The 20,195-nt window shown below is 43.5% G+C and overlaps 1 protein-coding gene across 1 annotated transcript in view; it reads right to left on the reverse strand.

Annotated features, from left to right (window-relative positions):
- The window catches only part of LOC118363365 (collagen alpha-1(XXIII) chain-like), a 76,932-nt gene that overhangs the window by 2,299 nt on the left and 54,438 nt on the right, over nt 1-20,195 (reverse strand). The window contains exons 14-24 of the mRNA XM_052488103.1: nt 18,889-18,969; nt 11,143-11,196; nt 10,946-11,020; nt 10,814-10,840; nt 10,680-10,739; nt 8,754-8,825; nt 8,616-8,642; nt 8,478-8,531; nt 660-746; nt 383-475; nt 4-42 (exon numbers count right to left, since the gene is read on the reverse strand). Coding sequence (XP_052344063.1) covers nt 4-42; nt 383-475; nt 660-746; nt 8,478-8,531; nt 8,616-8,642; nt 8,754-8,825; nt 10,680-10,739; nt 10,814-10,840; nt 10,946-11,020; nt 11,143-11,196; nt 18,889-18,969 — 669 coding nt within the window. The remainder of the gene's footprint in view (nt 1-3; nt 43-382; nt 476-659; nt 747-8,477; nt 8,532-8,615; nt 8,643-8,753; nt 8,826-10,679; nt 10,740-10,813; nt 10,841-10,945; nt 11,021-11,142; nt 11,197-18,888; nt 18,970-20,195) is intronic.

Genomic DNA, 20,195 nt, shown 5'->3' on the forward strand with positions numbered 1-20,195 from the left:
CACCTTGTGCCAACATCCTGGTATGGGCAGTCCATCTTGCCCCTAGTGGTAACAGAACAAGGGAGGGGTGGTTAGTGGTGCAGTTTCATGTCATGTGGGGTGAAAACACCAAAGAACTTTACCATACCACATGCAGTCAGCACACTGACAACCACATCCAGACCACAACACAACTCTGCATCATTTTCATAATAAAACATGTTGATTTTAAGATTCTTGTGACAATCCAGCCTGCTGATGTTAGGAGATTACAGATTTCAGAGATAAAACACACATGGAACAACAGACTAAGGGAAACAGTGCATGGGATAGAGTGACGGAACAGGCAGACGCAAAAAGGTGAAAAGAGGTCGAAAGGTGGTAACAGGGAAAGATACTGTACCAAAGGACAGGGGGGCTCAGGGCCAGAAGGAGGAAGAGGAGGAGGGGTGGACTGTACCCCTTCATCAGAAAGTCCTTTAGTCCCATTAGAACCCTGTCAGCAAGAGCCAACCCACTGTTACACATACTCTGAACATACATCCCTCCCACAGACAGACGAAAACATCCATTGGAAATCATAGAAATAGAGATGAAAAAAACACAAAGTGGTTAAATAGTTTATCCAGTCTGGATCAAATGTCCATACGGTCATGGATGAAAGGTGAAGGTTGACATACCACAGGACAGGGCTGGTCCAGTCCAGGAGGACCCTGCTCCCCCTTCCCGCCCTTCAGACCTCTCTTCCCCATCGTCCCCCGGTCACCCTGCAGAGAGAGAGAAAGAGCGAGAGAGATAGACTCAGTGAGCATAGCCTTGCTATTGAGAGATGCCGCCGTAGGCAGACCTGGCTCTTAAAGAGAAGATGGGCTATGTGCACACTGCCCTCAAAATGAGGTGGAAACTGAGCTGCACTTCCTAACCTCCTGCCAAATGTATGACCATATTAGAGACACATATTACACAGATCCACTCAGATTACACAGATCCACAAAGAATTTGAAAACAAACCCAATTTTGATAAACTCCCATATCTACTGGGTGAAATACCACAGTGTGACATCACATCAACAAGATTTGTGACCTGTTACTACAAGGGCAATCAGTGTAAATACAACCCATATTTATGTTGATTTAGTTTCCCTTTTGTACTTTAACTATTTGCACATAATGACGTTTGAAATGTCTATTATTTTGGAACTTTTGTGAGTGTAATGTTTACTGTTAATTTTTATTGTTTATTATCTACTTGCTTTGGCAATGTTAACATATGCCCTTAAATTGCCCTTAAATTGAATTGAGAGAAAGAGAGAGAGAGAGACAGGCAAGTCAGCTTGTAAGTCAGCTAGTAATTTAACTACATTTTGCAGTTGCATGTTGGTAGTTCAACTTAATAAACATCTTCTTAGTCTTTTCCGTAGTTAATTACTTGTACAAATCCTATAAACAGCCCTCTATACCCCATACTATACACCCCTCCTATAAAAACAGCCCCCTATACCCCATACTATACACCCCTCCTATAAAAACAGCCCCCTATACCCCATACTATACACCTCCTATAAACAGCCCCCTATACCCCATACTATACACCCCTCCTATAAAAACAGCCCCCAATACCCCATACTATACACCCCTCCTATAAACAGCCCCCTATACCCCATATACACCTCCTATAAAAACAGACCCCTATACCCCATACTATACAACCCTGTCATGACGTTGGCCTGTGGGGTAGGTTTATGACAGTCATAAATACCTCTTCCCCCCTTTTTCCTCGCTCTACCCTACTGAGGTTACATTTGCAAAACCCTTGGTTAACATAGAGATTCTGGGAACATCAGTATGTGGGGGGAAATGAACTATATTCTGGTAATGCGACCAATTGAACATATGCGGTGGTACTTAATGAATATGATGTCAGTTCGGTTGTCATCTGAGACATTGTCATCAATGATAAGATGACATCAACTCTACAGTGGAAAGTCTACACATCAGAGTTATCGGATTCACATGGAATTGTTGTTAAATTTAAATGTTTGAAGATGAAATTATTTGTGATGGGATGAAATGTGATTTTAGCTTTTAAAATGTGAGATTTGGGTTTTCATAAGACAGGGCTCTGCTCAATCAGTGGCCCGCCCCTGTGAAGGGACATGGGCTATGAAACTTTTCAAACACGCCCTCCTCTCCCTTCATATATAAGCCCTTGACGACAATGTAACTATCTGTTCCGAGGACTTGAGGACGACGGTCCTATGTCAGAATGGTTCAGATAATAACTGCCGTATGAAGCCAACATCAGCGTGAGCTTTGGTTGCGAATGGTATGAACTTTGAACTCTTATTCACTACAGAAATGATACCTCCTCGCTGTTGAGTTAGCAACAGCAGATGCAAACGAGGGTTAGGTATCCCGTTTATCACCCAATGACGTTACTACAACGTATCCAATAGACAACCAGAGACATTCTTCAAAGGACTCGGTTGCGAAACACGGCCTTCCATCTACCACGATCCTACCGAAGCACAGCTCAAAGTAAATATTTATTGCATTTTCCTTTTCCAAATGGGCGGTAATTTAGAATGCATAAGATACTGATATGCAACTGTTCAGGGAAGTCAGGAACCAATACACGCAGTCAGTCAGGAAAGCTAAGGCCAGCTTCTTCAGGCAGAAGTTTGCATCCTGTAGCTCCAACTCCAAAAAGTTCTGGGACACTGTGAAGTCCATGGAGAACAAGAGCACCTCCTCCCAGCTGCCCACTGCACTGAGGCTAGGAAACACGGTCTCCACCGATAAATCCATGATTATCGAAAACTTCAATAAGCACTTCTCAACGGCTGGCCATGCCTTCCGCCTGGCTACTCCAACCTCGGCCAACAGCTCCGCCCCCCGTAGTTCCTCACCCAAGCCTCTCCAGGTTCTCCTTTACCCAAATCCAGATAGCAGATGTTCTGAAAGAGCTGCAAAACCTGGACCCGTACAAATCAGCTGGGCTTGACAATCTGGACCCGCTATTTCTGAAACTATCTGCCGCCATTGTCGCAACCCCTATTACCAGCCTGTTCAACCTCTCTTTCATATCGTCTGAGATCCCCAAGGATTGAAAGCTGCCGCAGTCATCCCCCTCTTCAAAGGGGAGACACCCTGGACCCAAACTGCTATAGACCTATATCCATCCTGCCCTGCCTATCTAAGGTCTTCGAAAGCCAAGTCAACAAACAGGTCACTGACCATCTCGAATCCCACCGTACCTTCTCCGCTGTGCAATCTGGTTTCCGAGCCGGTCACGGGTGCACCTCAGCCACACTCAAGGTACTAAACGATATCATAACCGCCATCGATAAAAGACAGTACTGTGCAGCCGTCTTCATCGACCTCGCCAAGGCTTTCGACTCTGTCAATCACCATATTCTTATCGGCAGACTCAACAGCCTCGGTTTTTCGGATGACTGCCTTGCCTGGTTCACCAATTACTTTGCAGACAGAGTTCAGTGTGTCAAATCGGAGGGCATGCTGTCCGGTCCTCTGGCAGTCTCTATGGGGGTGCCACAGGGTTCAATTCTCGGGCAGACTCTTTTCTCTGTATATATCAATGATGTTGCTCTTGCTGCGGGCGATTCCCTGATCCACCTCTACGCAGACGACACCATTCTATATACTTTCGGCCCGTCATTGGACACTGTGCTATCAAACCTCCAAACGAGCTTCAATGCCATACAGCACTCCTTCCGTGGCCTCCAACTGCTCTTAAACGCGAGTAAAACCAAATGCATGCTTTTCAACCGATCGCTGCCTGCACCCGCATGCCCGACTAGCATCACCACCCTGGATGGTTCCGACCTTGAATATGTGGACATCTATAAGTACCTAGGTGTCTGGCTAGACTGCAAACTCTCCTTCCAGACTCACATCAAACATCTCCAATCAAAAATCAAATCAAGAGTCGGCTTTCTATTCCGCAACAAAGCCTCCTTCACTCACGCTGCCAAGCTTACCCTAGTAAAACTGACTATCCTACCGATCTTCGACTTCGGCGATGTCATCTACAAAATGGCTTCCAACACTCTACTCAGCAAACTGGATGCAGTCTATCACAGTGCCATCCGTTTTGTCACTAAAGCACCTTATACCACCCACCACTGCGACTTGTATGCTCTAGTCGGCTGGCCCTCACCACATATTCGTCGCCAGACCCACTGGCTCCAGGTCATCTACAAGTCCATGCTAGGTAAAGCTCCGCCTTATCTCAGTTCACTGGTCACGATGGCAACACCCATCCGTAGCACGCGCTCCAGCAGGTGTATCTCACTGATCATCCCTAAAGCCAACACCTCATTTGGCCGCCTTTCGTTCCAGTACTCTGCTGCCTGTGACTGGAACGAATTGCAAAAATCGCTGAAGTTGGAGACTTTTATCTCCCTCACCAACTTCAAACATCAGCTATCCGAGCAGCTAACCGATTGCTGCAGCTGTACATAGTCTATAGGTAAATAGCTCACCCATTTTCACCTACCTCATTCCCATACTGTTTTTATACTGTTTTTATTTATTTACTTTTCTGCTCTTTTGCACACCAATATCTCTACCTGTACATGACCATCTGATCATTTATCACTCCAGTGTTAATCTGCAAAATTGTATTATTCGCCTACCTCCTCATGCCTTTTGCACACATTGTATATAGACTGCCCATTTTTTCTACTGTGTTATTGACTTGCTAATTGTTTACTCCATGTGTAACTCTGTGTTGTCTGTTCACACTGCTATGCTTTATCTTGGCCAGGTTGCAGTTGCAAATGAGAACTTGTTCTCAACTAGCCTACCTGGTTAAATAAAGGTGAAATAAATAAAAAAAATACTGTATTTACGAGAGCACAGCTTCTTCCCTTTGTTCCTCAGTCTTCCCGCTCTTTCACTCAAACCCAGCCCCTTTTCTTTTGTGTAACCAGCTGTCATATCTGTTCCGCCCGCTAGGGATGTTTTCCTTTATGACGTAATTTGTAATCAAGTTATGATTTAATTATGTGTATGTGTAATTCTGTGTGATTAGTTAGGTATTTAGTAAATAAATGATTGAACCCAATTTTGTATTGCTGGTTCAACTTGTTAGCCAGGGTTCGTGCAGATAACCAAGAGTTTACAACTTTCAGATGAGACTGAATTAAGATGCCGATTAAAATTGACTGCTATTGATGTAAAATATTACTAGGTCTTTAAGAGTTTATTCGGAAGATAACAGCTCTATAAATATTATTTTGTGGTGCCCGACTCTCTAGTTAATTACATTTACATGATTAGCTCAATCAGGTAATATTAATTACGGAGAAATTATTTTATAGAATAGCATGTCATATCACTTAATCCGGCATAGCCAAAGACACGACACCCCTCCTATAAAAACAGACCCCTATATCACACCCCTATACCACACCCCTATACCCAACACTCTGATTATTTGTATCATTTCATTACTTTCACTGAAGTCATAGCCACAAAGGCAAACTAGACTAGCACAGTGGTTGTCACATCACAGAGACTTCAAATACTAGTGAGGGAAAATGGGATTTGAAACACTCATGCAGGCATCATGACGACGATGAGACAGCCTACAGGAAGGAGGTCAGAGACCTGGCATGGTGGTTCTTGCACAACAACCTCTCCCTCAACGTCAGCAAGACAAAGGAGCTGATCATGGACTACAGGAAATGGAGGGCCGAACACGGCCTCATTCACATCAATGGAGCCAAAGTGGAGCAGGTCGAGAGCTTCAAGTTCCTTAGTGTCCACATCACTAAGGACCTATCATGGTCCACACACATCGACACAGTCGTGAAGGGGGCACGACAATGCCTCTTCCCTCTCAAGAGGCTGAAAAGATTTGATATGGACCCCAGATCCTCAAAAAGTTCTACATCTGCATTATTGAGAGCATCTTGATTGACTGCATCACCGCTTGGTATGGCAACTAGTTGGCATCCAACCTGCAAGGCGGTACAAATCCAGGACCTCTATACCAGACAGTGTCAGAGAAAAGTCCTAAAAACGACTCCAGCCACCCAAGTCATAGACTGTTCTCTCTGCTACCGCACTGCAAGCGGTCTGGGTGCGCCCAGTCTGGAACCAAAAGGCTCCTAAACAGCTTCTACCCCCAAGTCATAGACTGTTCTCTCTGCTACCGCACTGCAAGCGGTCCCGGTGCGTCCAGTCTGGAACCAAAAGGCTCCTAAACAGCTTCTACCCCCAAGTCATAGACTGTTCTCTCTGCTACCGCACTGCAAGCGGTCCCGGTGCGCCCAGTCTGGAACCAAAAGGCTCCTAAACAGCTTCTACCCCCAAGTCATAGACGGTTCTCTCTGCTACCGCACTGCAAGCGGTCCGGGTGCGCCCAGTCTGGAACCAAAAGGCTCCTAAACAGCTTCTACCCCCATGTCATAGACTGTTCTCTCTGCTACCGCACTGCAAGCGGTCCCGGTGCGCCCAGTCTGGAACCAAAAGGCTCCTAAACAGCTTCTACCCCCAAGTCATAGACTGTTCTCTCTGCTACCGCACTGCAAGCAGTCCCGGTGCGCCCAGTCTGGAACCAAAAGGCTCCTAAACAGCTTCTACCCCCAAGTCATAGACTGTTCTCTCTGCTACCACACTGCAAGCGGTCCGGGTGCGCCCAGTCTGGAACCAAAAGGCTCCTAAACAGCTTCTACCCCCAAGTCATAGACTGTTCTCTCTGCTACCGCACTGCAAGCGGTCCCGGTGCGCCCAGTCTGGAACCAAAAGGCTCCTAAACAGCTTCTACCCCCAAGTCATAGACTGTTCTCTCTGCTACCGCACTGCAAGCGGTCCCGGTGCGCCCAGTCTGGAACCAAAAGGCTCCTAAACAGCTTCTACCCCCAAGTCATAGACTGTTCTCTCTGCTACCGCACTGCAAGCGGTCCCGGTGCGCCCAGTCTGGAACCAAAAGGCTCCTAAACAGCTTCTACCCCCAAGTCATAGACTGTTCTCTCTGCTACCGCACTGCAAGCGGTCCCGGTGCGCCCAGTCTGGAACCAAAAGGCTCCTAAACAGCTTCTACCCCCAAGTCAACAGCTAATCAAACGGCTGTCCGGACTATTTGCATTGACCCCCTTTTTTACACACACAAAATACACTCCAACACACACACACAAAATACACTCACACACACAAAATACACACACACACACACAAAATACACTCACACACACACAAAATACACTCACACACACACAAAATACACACACACACACACAAAATACACTCACACACACACAAAATACACTCACACACACACACAAAATACACACACAACACACACACACACACACACACACACACACACACACACACACACACACACACACACACACACACACACACACACACACACACAAAAATACACTCACACACACACTCACAAAATACACTCACTCACTCACTCACTCACTCACTCGCACACACACACACACACACACACACACACACACACACACACACACACACACACACACACACACACACACACACACACACACACACACACACACACACACACACACACACACACACACAGGCATATTGACTCCACAAACACACACCCTCAAATATACACAATTTCACTCTTTACATATGCTGCTGCTACTCTGTTTATTATATATCCTGACTGCCTAGTCACTTTTACCCCAACCCACATGTACATACTGTATTACCTCAAATACCTCAACTACCTCGTACCCCTGCACATTGACTCAGTACTGGTACTCCTTGTATATAGCCTTTTATTTTTTTATTGTGTTACCGTTTGCTTGAATTGTTTTTGTTATTATTGTTTGCTAATAAAAAAAAGCATTACTTTTAACTCTGCATTGTTGGAAAACAGCTCGTAAGTATGTCACGTTAAAGTCTATACCTGTTGTAGTTGGCGCTAGTGACAAATACAATTGGATTGGATGCTGTGTATTTTGGTGGCCAAATTCACATCCTAGTATATTAACAACTACAGTTCCCTACAGCACCCTAGTAGTGTACTTATGGTCCTTGTGTGGTCATAGTAACCATTACTAATTAATCTGAGATCCTTACCCAATGTTTTATGGTATTAACATGCAGTGATGGAAAAAGTACACAATTGTCATACTTGAATGAAAGTAAAGTATATAAAATGACTAATGAGTACTTTTGGGTGTCAGGGAAAATGTTTGGAGTAAAAAGTGCATTATTTCTTTAGAAGTGAAGTAAAAGGAGTCAAAAGTATAAATAGAAAAGTAAAGTACAAATACCTCCAAAAAACTACTTACATAGTACTTTAAATGATTTAAGTACGTTACACCCCTTCTAACACGTATTGGTTAACCCATCAACTTTAAACTGGCAAGACCTAAGTCAATGATGGCAGGTGACTATACAGGTACAGCAACATTGATTATTATGTGTAATCATAGCAGGACTCTGGGCTAGAGCAGAGAAGAAGATGCTCCTCCAACCTTGTCTCCTCTGTCTCCCCGGGATCCCTTCTCACCAATCAGGCCTGGGAAACCCTGTAGAGAGAGGAACAGGTTAGTGTGAGCTGCAGGGAGTTCCCTGTGTGGCAGGTCAAAGGTCAAAAACACTTTCATCCTTACATCCATTCCAGGCTCCCCGGACTTGCCCTGTTAACACACATTCATGAATGAATCAGTGCCAGCATGACTAAGACCATGAAATGCAATGACTGGAGGCCTGATATACTGAAGTTATCTGATGATAATGGCGTCACCCACCTTCTCTCCTTTTGTGCCTGGGAGACCCACCAATCCTGTGGGACCAGGGGGACCCTGAGGACCGTCCATACCCTGGAGAGGACAGAAATACTGTATGTTGGACATCATCATACTGCTGGTCTTCTTCCTCCTAATCTCATACATACTACCGTTCAAAAGTTTGGGCTCACTTAGAAATGTCCTTGTTTTTGAAAGAAAAGCACATTTTTTGTCCATTAAAATAACATCAAATTGATCAGAAATACAGTGTAGACATTGTTAATGTTGTAAATGACTATTGTAGTTGGAAACAGCTGATTTTTTATGGAATATCTACATAGGTGTACAGAGGCCCATCACTCCTGTGTTCCAATGCCACGTTGTGTTAGCGAATCCAATTTTATCATTTTAGAAAGGCTAATAGATAATTATAAATCCCTTTTGCAATTATGTTAGCACAGCTGAAAACTGTTGTTCTGATTAAAGAAGCAATAAAGCTGTCCTTCTTTAGACTAGTTAAGTATCTGGAGCATCAGCATTTGTGGGTTCGATTACAGGCTCAAAATGACCAGAAACAAAGAACTTTCTTCTGAAACTCATCAGTCTATTCTTGTTCTGAGAAATGAAGGCTATTCCATGCGAGAAATTGCCAAGAACCGCAAAACACTAGTCTCAACGTCAACAGTGAAGAGGCCACTCGGGGATGCTGGTCTTCTAGGCAGAGTTCCTCTGTCCAGTGTCTGTGTTATTTTGCCCATCTTAATATTTTATTTTTATTGGCCAGTCTGAGATATGTATTTTTCTTTGCAACTCTGCCTAGAAGGCCAGCATCCCGGAGTCACCTCTTCACTGTTGATGTTGAGACTGGTGTTTTGCGGCTATTACTTACTGAAGAGCTCAGTGACTTTCAATGTGGCACTGTCATAGGATGCTACCTTTCCAACAAGTCAGTTTGTAAAATCTCTGCCCTGCTAGAGCTGCCCCGGTCAACTGTAAGTGCTGTTATTGTGAAATGGAAATGTCTAGGAGCCACACAAGCTCACAGAACAGGGACCGCCGAGTGCTGAAGCGCGTAGCTCGTTAAAAAGCATCTGTCCTCGGATGCAATACTCACTACCGAGTTCCAAACTGCCTCTGGAAGCAACGTCAGCACAATAACTGTTCGTTGGGAGCTTCATTAAATGGGTTTCCATGGCCGAGCAGCCGCTCACAAGCCTAAGATCACCATACTCATTGCCAAGCATCGGTTGGGGTGGTGTAAAGCTCTCCACCATTGAACTCTGGAGCAGTGGAAACACGTTCCCTGGAGTGATGAATCACGCTTTACCGGCAGTCCGAAAGACAAATCTGGGTTTGGCGGGTGCCAGGAGAACGCTACCTGTCCGAATGCATCGCCCAACATCAGTGCCCGACCTCACTAATGCTGTTGTGGCTGAATGGAAGCAAGTCCCTGCAGCAATGTTCCAACATCTAGTGGAAAGCCTTCCCAGAAGAGTGGAGGCTGTTATAGCAGCAAAGGGGGGGACCAACTCCATATTAATGCCCATGACTTTGGAATGAGATTTTTGACGAGCAGGTTTCTACATACTTTTGGTCATGTAGTGTAAATTATTATTATTATTGTTATTTAATTTTTGGGATATTATTTCTTTGTTAAAAAGACTAAAATAACCAGGAATTTAGCTGAAAATGAGTTTACTTTAGTCAATCTGTTTCCAAATATTCCCACTAATAAAAAAAGATCACTGTGAGAAAAAAGATCACACGGTGTCTCAATGTAATCAACATATGCAATGATAGTTATTTGCAAAACTCCCCTCTTTTTGGGATAGTTGTGGTCAATTTGCAGTGTCCAAGTTATCATAATTATGTTCCGGCCCCTCGACCATCCGCTCCGATTAAAGCTGCCCGTGTCTGAATCTACCTCTGGTCTACAGTATCACTCACCCTCAGTCCAGCAGGTCCAATGTCTCCCTTTTCCCCTTTAGCGCTGTCTCCAGGCTCTCCCTGCATGGGAACACAGGATTCTCACTCTACACTCCAGAATAGGTTCAGAATACAGACATTACTGGATCTCTTACCTTAGGGCCAGACATTCCATGGTGACCCTGGAAGACACAGAGATCATATCAGGGCTATGTATCTGAAGGGATTCAGCCGCATCATGTATATTGGGGAACAGAGGGGTGAAGCTGTTATATTCTAACACTCACCATGTACCCTGGAGGTCCGGGGAGTCCTGGCGGGCCTGGGAGTCCTGGGGGGCCCGGCTGAGAAATCATCTGAACCTGAACAGAACACAATCAAGATGATCATATCAATGTCATCCCACTGTCTGTCTGAAGCAGTGTTAAAACCAATGCCCTGTGGGCCAACTTGTGCACAGTGACTTTCAGTGTGTTTCTCTCACCAGGTTATCTTCCAGCCTGGAGTCTCCCATCTCTCCCTTCTGTCCATCTATTCCCTGAGACACAGACAGACAGGGGGATTTAACATCTTCTTACAGCACTCAACAGGTTGTGCCACTCAACAGGTCGTGCCACTCAACAGGTCGTGCCACTCAACAGGTCGTGCCAATCAACAGGTCGTGCCACTCAACAGGTCGTGCCACTCAACAGGTTGTGCCACTCAACTGTCTGTCTATCAGTATCAGTGTATGATTCTAGTCTCTCTATACTAACCACTGACCTAGAGAGACAGTGTAGGACTAGTCTATCTATACTAACCACTGACCCAGAGAGACTCAGTGTTGGACTCTAGTCTATCTATACTAACCACTGACCTAGAGAGACTCAGTGTATGACTAGTCTATCTATACTAACCACTGACCTAGAGAGACTCAGTGTAAGACTAGTCTATCTATACTAACCACTGACCTAGAGAGACAGTGTTGGACTCTAGTATATCTATACTAACCACTGACCTAGAGAGACAGTGTATGACTAGTCTATCTATACTAACCACTGACCTAGAGAGACTCAGTGTATGACTCGTCTATCTATACTAACCACTGACCTAGAGAGACAGTGTTGGACTCTAGTATATCTATACTAACCACTGACCTAGAGAGACAGTGTATGACTAGTCTATCTATACTAACCACTGACCTAGAGAGACAGTGTATGACTCGTCTATCTATACTAACCACTGACCTAGAGAGACAGTGTTGGACTCTAGTATATCTATACTAACCACTGACCTAGAGAGACAGTGTATGACTCGTCTATCTATACTAACCACTGACCTAGAGAGACTCAGTGTATGACTCGTCTATCTATACTAACCACTGACCTAGAGAGACAGTGTTGGACTCTAGTATATCTATACTAACCACTGACCTAGAGAGACTCAGTGTATGACTCGTCTATCTATACTAACCACTGGCCTAGAGACTCAGTGTATGACTAGTATATCTATACTAACCACTGACCTAGAGAGACTCAGTGTATGACTCGTCTATCTATACTAACCACTGACCTAGAGAGACAGTGTTGGACTCTAGTATATCTATACTAACCACTGACCTAGAGAGACAGTGTATGACTCGTCTATCTATACTAACCACTGACCTAGAGAGACAGTGTATGACTAGTATATCTATACTAACCACTGACCTAGAGAGACTCAGTGTATGACTCGTCTATCTATACTAACCACTGACCTAGAGAGACAGTGTTGGACTCTAGTCTATCTATACTAACCACTGACCTAGAGAGACAGTGTATGACTCGTCTATCTATACTAACCACTGACCTAGAGAGACAGTGTATGACTCGTCTATCTATACTAACCACTGACCTAGAGAGACTCAGTGTATGACTAGTCTATCTATACTAACCACTGACCTAGAGAGACAGTGTATGACTCGTCTATCTATACTAACCACTGACCTAGAGAGACTCAGTGTATGACTAGTATATCTATACTAACCACTGACCTAGAGAGACAGTGTATGACTAGTCTATCTATACTAACCACTGACCTAGAGAGACAGTGTTGGACTCTAGTCTATCTATACTAACCACTGACCTAGAGAGACAGTGTATGACTAGTCTATCTATACTAACCACTGACCTAGAGAGACAGTGTATGACTAGTCTATCTATACTAACCACTGACCTAGAGAGACTCAGTGTATGACTCGTCTATCTATACTAACCACTGACCTAGAGAGACAGTGTTGGACTCTAGTATATCTATACTAACCACTGACCTAGAGAGACAGTGTTGGACTCTAGTATATCTATACTAACCACTGACCTAGAGAGACAGTGTTGGACTCTAGTATATCTATACTAACCACTGACCTAGAGAGACAGTGTTGGACTCTAGTCTATCTATACTAACCACTGACCTAGAGAGACTCAGTGTATGACTAGTATATCTATACTAACCACTGACCTAGAGAGACTCAGTGTATGACTAGTCTATCTATACTAACCACTGACCTAGAGAGACAGTGTTGGACTCTAGTATATCTATACTAACCACTGACCTAGAGAGACAGTGTATGACTCGTCTATCTATACTAACCACTGACCTAGAGAGACAGTGTTGGACTCTAGTATATCTATACTAACCACTGACCTAGAGAGACAGTGTATGACTCGTCTATCTATACTAACCACTGACCTAGAGAGACAGTGTTGGACTCTAGTATATCTATACTAACCACTGACCTAGAGAGACAGTGTATGACTAGTATATCTATACTAACCACTGACCTAGAGAGACAGTGTATGACTCGTCTATCTATACTAACCACTGACCTAGAGAGACTCAGTGTATGACTAGTATATCTATACTAACCACTGACCTAGAGAGACAGTGTTGGACTCTAGTATATCTATACTAACCACTGACCTAGAGAGACAGTGTATGACTAGTATATCTATACTAACCACTGACCTAGAGAGACAGTGTATGACTAGTCTATCTATACTAACCACTGACCTAGAGAGACAGTGTATGACTCGTCTATCTATACTAACCACTGGCCTAGAGAGACAGTGTATGACTAGTCTATCTATACTAACCACTGACCTAGAGAGACAGTGTATGACTCGTCTATCTATACTAACCACTGACCTAGAGAGACAGTGTTGGACTCTAGTATATCTATACTAACCACTGACCTAGAGAGACAGTGTTGGACTCTAGTATATCTATACTAACCCCTGACCTAGAGAGACAGTGTATGACTCGTCTATCTATACTAACCACTGACCTAGAGAGACAGTGTTGGACTCTAGTATATCTATACTAACCACTGACCTAGAGAGACAGTGTATGACTAGTCTATCTATACTAACCACTGACCTAGAGAGACAGTGTATGACTAGTCTATCTATACTAACCACTGACCTAGAGAGACTCAGTGTATGACTAGTATATCTATACTAACCACTGACCTAGAGAGACAGTGTATGACTCGTCTATCTATACTAACCACTGACCTAGAGAGACTCAGTGTATGACTAGTATATCTATACTAACCACTGACCTAGAGAGACTCAGTGTATGACTAGTCTATCTATACTAACCACTGACCTAGAGAGACAGTGTTGGACTCTAGTCTATCTATACTAACCACTGACCTAGAGAGACTCAGTGTATGACTAGTATATCTATACTAACCACTGACCTAGAGAGACTCAGTGTATGACTAGTATATCTATACTAACCACTGACCTAGAGAGACTCAGTGTATGACTAGTATATCTATACTAACCACTGACCTAGAGAGACAGTGTATGACTCGTCTATCTATACTAACCACTGACCTAGAGAGACTCAGTGTATGACTAGTATATCTATACTAACCACTGACCTAGAGAGACTCAGTGTATGACTAGTCTATCTATACTAACCACTGACCTAGAGAGACAGTGTTGGACTCTAGTCTATCTATACTAACCACTGACCTAGAGAGACAGTGTATGACTCGTCTATCTATACTAACCACTGACCTAGAGAGACAGTGTTGGACTCTAGTATATCTATACTAACCACTGGCCTAGAGACTCAGTGTATGACTAGTCTATCTATACTAACCACTGACCTAGAGAGACTCAGTGTATGACTAGTCTATCTATACTAACCACTGACCTAGAGAGACTCAGTGTATGACTCGTCTATCTATACTAACCACTGACCTAGAGAGACAGTGTATGACTCGTCTATCTATACTAACCACTGACATAGAGAGACAGTGTATGACTCGTCTATCTATACTAACCACTGACCTAGAGAGACAGTGTTGGACTCTAGTATATCTATACTAACCACTGACCTAGAGAGACAGTGTATGACTAGTCTATCTATACTAACCACTGACCTAGAGAGACTCAGTGTTGGACTCTAGTATATCTATACTAACCACTGACCTAGAGAGACTCAGTGTATGACTAGTATATCTATACTAACCACTGACCTAGAGAGACAGTGTATGACTAGTCTATCTATACTAACCACTGGCCTAGAGACTCAGTGTATGACTAGTCTATCTATACTAACCACTGACCTAGAGAGACAGTGTATGACTCGTCTATCTATACTAACCACTGACCTAGAGAGACAGTGTTGGACTCTAGTATATCTATACTAACCACTGACCTAGAGAGACAGTGTATGACTCGTCTATCTATACTAACCACTGACCTAGAGAGACAGTGTATGACTCGTCTATCTATACTAACCACTGACCTAGAGAGACTCAGTGTTGGACTCTAGTCTATCTATACTAACCACTGACCTAGATAGACAGTGTATGACTAGTCTATCTATACTAACCACTGGCCTAGAGAGACAGTGTATGACTAGTCTATCTATACTAACCACTGACCTAGAGAGACAGTGTATGACTCGTCTATCTATACTAACCACTGACCTAGAGAGACAGTGTATGACTAGTCTATCTATACTAACCACTGGCCTAGAGAGACAGTGTATGACTAGTCTATCTATACTAACCACTGACCTAGAGAGACAGTGTATGACTCGTCTATCTATACTAACCACTGACCTAGAGAGACAGTGTATGACTAGTCTATCTATACTAACCACTGACCTAGAGAGACAGTGTATGACTCGTCTATCTATACTAACCACTGACCTAGAGAGACAGTGTATGACTCGTCTATCTATACTAACCACTGGCCTAGAGAGACAGTGTATGACTAGTCTATCTATACTAACCACTGACCTAGAGAGACAGTGTATGACTCGTCTATCTATACTAACCACTGACCTAGAGAGACAGTGTATGACTCGTCTATCTATACTAACCACTGACCTAGAGAGACAGTGTTGGACTCTAGTATATCTATACTAACCACTGGCCTAGAGAGACAGTGTATGACTCGTCTATCTATACTAACCACTGACCTAGAGAGACAGTGTATGACTAGTCTATCTATACTAACCACTGACCTAGAGAGACAGTGTATGACTCGTCTATCTATACTAACCACTGGCCTAGAGAGACAGTGTATGACTAGTATATCTATACTAACCACTGACCTAGATAGACAGTGTATGACTAGTATATCTATACTAACCACTGACCTAGAGAGACAGTGTATGACTAGTATATCTATACTAACCACTGACCTAGATAGACAGTGTATGACTAGTCTATCTATACTAACCACTGACCTAGATAGACAGTGTATGACTAGTATATCTATACTAACCACTGGCCTAGAGAGACAGTGTTGGACTAGTATATCTATACTAACCACTGACCTAGAGAGACTCAGTGTAAGACTAGTCTATCTATACTAACCACTGACCTAGAGAGACAGTGTTGGACTCTAGTATATCTATACTAACCACTGACCTAGAGAGACAGTGTATGACTAGTCTATCTATACTAACCACTGACCTAGAGAGACTCAGTGTATGACTAGTCTATCTATACTAACCACTGACCTAGAGAGACAGTGTATGACTAGTCTATCTATACTAACCACTGACCTAGAGAGACAGTGTATGACTAGTCTATCTATACTAACCACTGACCTAGAGAGACAGTGTATGACTAGTCTATCTATACTAACCACTGACCTAGAGAGACAGTGTATGACTAGTCTATCTATACTAACCACTGACCTAGAGAGACTCAGTGTTGGACTCTAGTCTATCTATACTAACCACTGACCTAGAGAGACAGTGTATGACTAGTCTATCTATACTAACCACTGACCTAGAGAGACAGTGTATGACTAGTCTATCTATACTAACCACTGACCTAGAGAGACTCAGTGTTGGACTCTAGTCTATCTATACTAACCACTGACCTAGATAGACAGTGTATGACTAGTCTATCTATACTAACCACTGGCCTAGAGACTCAGTGTATGACTAGTCTATCTATACTAACCACTGACCTAGAGAGACTCAGTGTATGACTAGTCTATCTATACTAACCACTGACCTAGAGACTCAGTGTATGACTAGTCTATCTATACTAACCACTGACCGAGAGAGACTCAGTGTATGACTCATCTATCTATACTAACCACTGACCTAGAGAGACTCAGTGTATGACTAGTATATCTATACTAACCACTGACCTAGAGAGACTCAGTGTATGACTAGTCTATCTATACTAACCACTGACCTAGAGACTCAGTGTATGACTAGTCTATCTATACTAACCACTGACCTAGAGAGACTCAGTGTATGACTAGTATATCTATACTAACCACTGACCTAGAGACTCAGTGTATGACTAGTATATCTATACTAACCACTGACCTAGAGAGACTCAGTGTATGACTAGTATATCTATACTAACCACTGACCTAGAGACTCAGTGTATGACTAGTATATCTATACTAACCACTGACCTAGAGAGACTCAGTGTATGACTAGTCTATCTATACTAACCACTGACCTAGAGACTCAGTGTTGGACTCTAGTCTATCTATACTAACCACTGGCCTAGAGACTCAGTGTATGACTAGTCTATCTATACTAACCACTGACCTAGAGACACTCAGTGTATGACTAGTCTATCTATACTAACCACTGACCTAGAGACTCAGTGTTGGACTCTACTCTATCTATACTAACCACTGACCTAGAGACACTCAGTGTATAACTACTCTATCTATACTAACCACTGACCTAGAGACTCAGTGTTGGACTCTAGTTTATCTATACTAACCACTGACCTAGAGAGACAGTGTATGACTCGTCTATCTATACTAACCACTGACCTAGAGAGACTCAGTGTTGGACTCTAGTCTATCTATACTAACCACTGACCTAGAGAGACAGTGTATGACTCGTCTATCTATACTAACCACTGACCCAGAGAGACTCAGTGTATGACTAGTCTATCTATACTAACCACTGGCCTAGAGACTCAGTGTATGACTAGTCTATCTATACTAACCACTGACCTAGAGAGACTCAGTGTATGACTAGTCTATCTATACTAACCACTGACCTAGAGACACTCAGTGTATGACTAGTCTATCTATACTAACCACTGACCTAGAGACTCAGTGTTGGACTCTAGTCTATCTATACTAACCACTGGCCTAGAGACTCAGTGTATGACTAGTCTATCTATACTAACCACTGACCTAGAGACACTCAGTGTATGACTAGTCTATCTATACTAACCACTGACCTAGAGACTCAGTGTTGGACTCTAGTCTATCTATACTAACCACTGACCTAGAGACACTCAGTGTTGGACTCTAGTATATCTATACTAACCACTGGCCTAGAGACTCAGTGTTTAACTACTCTATCTATACTAACCACTGACCTAGAGACACTCAGTGTATAACTACTCTATCTATACTAACCACTGACCTAGAGACTCAGTGTTGGACTCTAGTTTATCTATACTAACCACTGACCTAGAGAGACTCAGTGTATGACTAGTCTATCTATACTAACCACTGACCTAGAGAGACTCAGTGTATGACTAGTCTATCTATACTAACCACTGACCTAGAGAGACTCAGTGTATGACTAGTCTATCTATACTAACCACTGACCTAGAGAGACTCAGTGTATGACTAGTCTATCTATACTAACCACTGACCTAGAGAGACTCAGTGTTGGACTCTAGTCTATCTATACTAACCACTGACCTAGAGACCCATCAGTGTATGACTAGTCTCTCTCTACTTACCCCTGGCCCAGAGAGACCCATCTCTCCTTTCTCTCCTTTCTCTCCGATTGACCCTGTCTCCCCCATATCTCCCTTTGGACCCTAACAGGAGAGGAGGGTAGAGTTCAAAGGTGAGGGGAGCTTTGATTAACTATGTTCATGATCATCCCAGATAAAAAACAATGCATTAAATACAACATGTACTGAATGACTGTTCTGTTCAGCGAACATTGGAATAATATGCTGATTTGATGGGCTATTCAAAATGACTGGACATTAGTGTGACTACCATACTTTCTCCCCATCCAGTCCAGATGGTCCAGGCAAGCCTAGCTCTCCCTGGAGTAGGGAGGAAAATAACTGAACTCATCCTCAAGAGTTTTCATTGACTTCCAGTGATTAAAACTACAATGCATAGCATTTTACTCCCTCTTTTCCTTCAGAACATCCTCAATTTGTCAGGGCATGGACTCTACAAGGTGTCAAAAGCATTCCACAGGGATACTGGCCCATGTTGATCACAATGCTTCCCACGGTTGTGTCAAGTTGGCTGGATGTCCTTTGAGTGGTGGACCATTCTTGATACACACAGGAAACTGTTGAGTGTGAAAAACCCACCAGTGTTGCAATACCCAGTTCAAAGGCACTTAAATATTTTGTCTTGCCTATTCACCCTCTGAATGGCACACATAAACAATCCTTCATTTACATTGATTGAAGTGGATTTAATAAGTGACATCAATAAGGGACCATAGCTTTCACCTAGTCAGTCTTTGTTATGGAAATAATGTTTTATATACTCAGTATATATTGATAGAATGTATTGTAGCAGGCTGTGGGGTTTCCACGTCCCCAAGTTCAATAACAAAACATGCACCAGTAGCACAACTAGAATACAAATGGGAAGTGTATTAGGGATTTTTGTACACTGGGGAATAAGGGAGAATTCACCAATTACTTCACAGTCCACAAGCCGTTCTCCATTCCGTTCTCCAGGGGTAATCCTAAAACTCGGGTCCTCAGCCAATCCGGTTCGGTACACAAGGGGAGGTAATCCGACAGTCCAAGTCACAATAGGTAAGCTCAAAGATATTGTCCTCTCTTCTTCCACTCTTCATAACGCACGTTTCACTTTCTCTGCCTCTTTGTGCAGGCCACTTTCTCTATTAGCCTCTCCTCGTTGGGGCAGGAAGTCTATATAAGGCTTGGGGGTGGAGCCAGCGGGCTGCAAGATATCTCCCCTCAATAACCACTCCCCTCACCTCTCCCTGCCGTCTGCTACACCCCCCTCCTCAGTCCAGCTCCCTAGAGCGGACCAATTCCCTAGA

This window comes from Oncorhynchus keta, chromosome 30, assembly GCF_023373465.1.
Source record: "Oncorhynchus keta strain PuntledgeMale-10-30-2019 chromosome 30, Oket_V2, whole genome shotgun sequence".
NCBI lineage: Eukaryota > Metazoa > Chordata > Actinopteri > Salmoniformes > Salmonidae > Oncorhynchus > Oncorhynchus keta.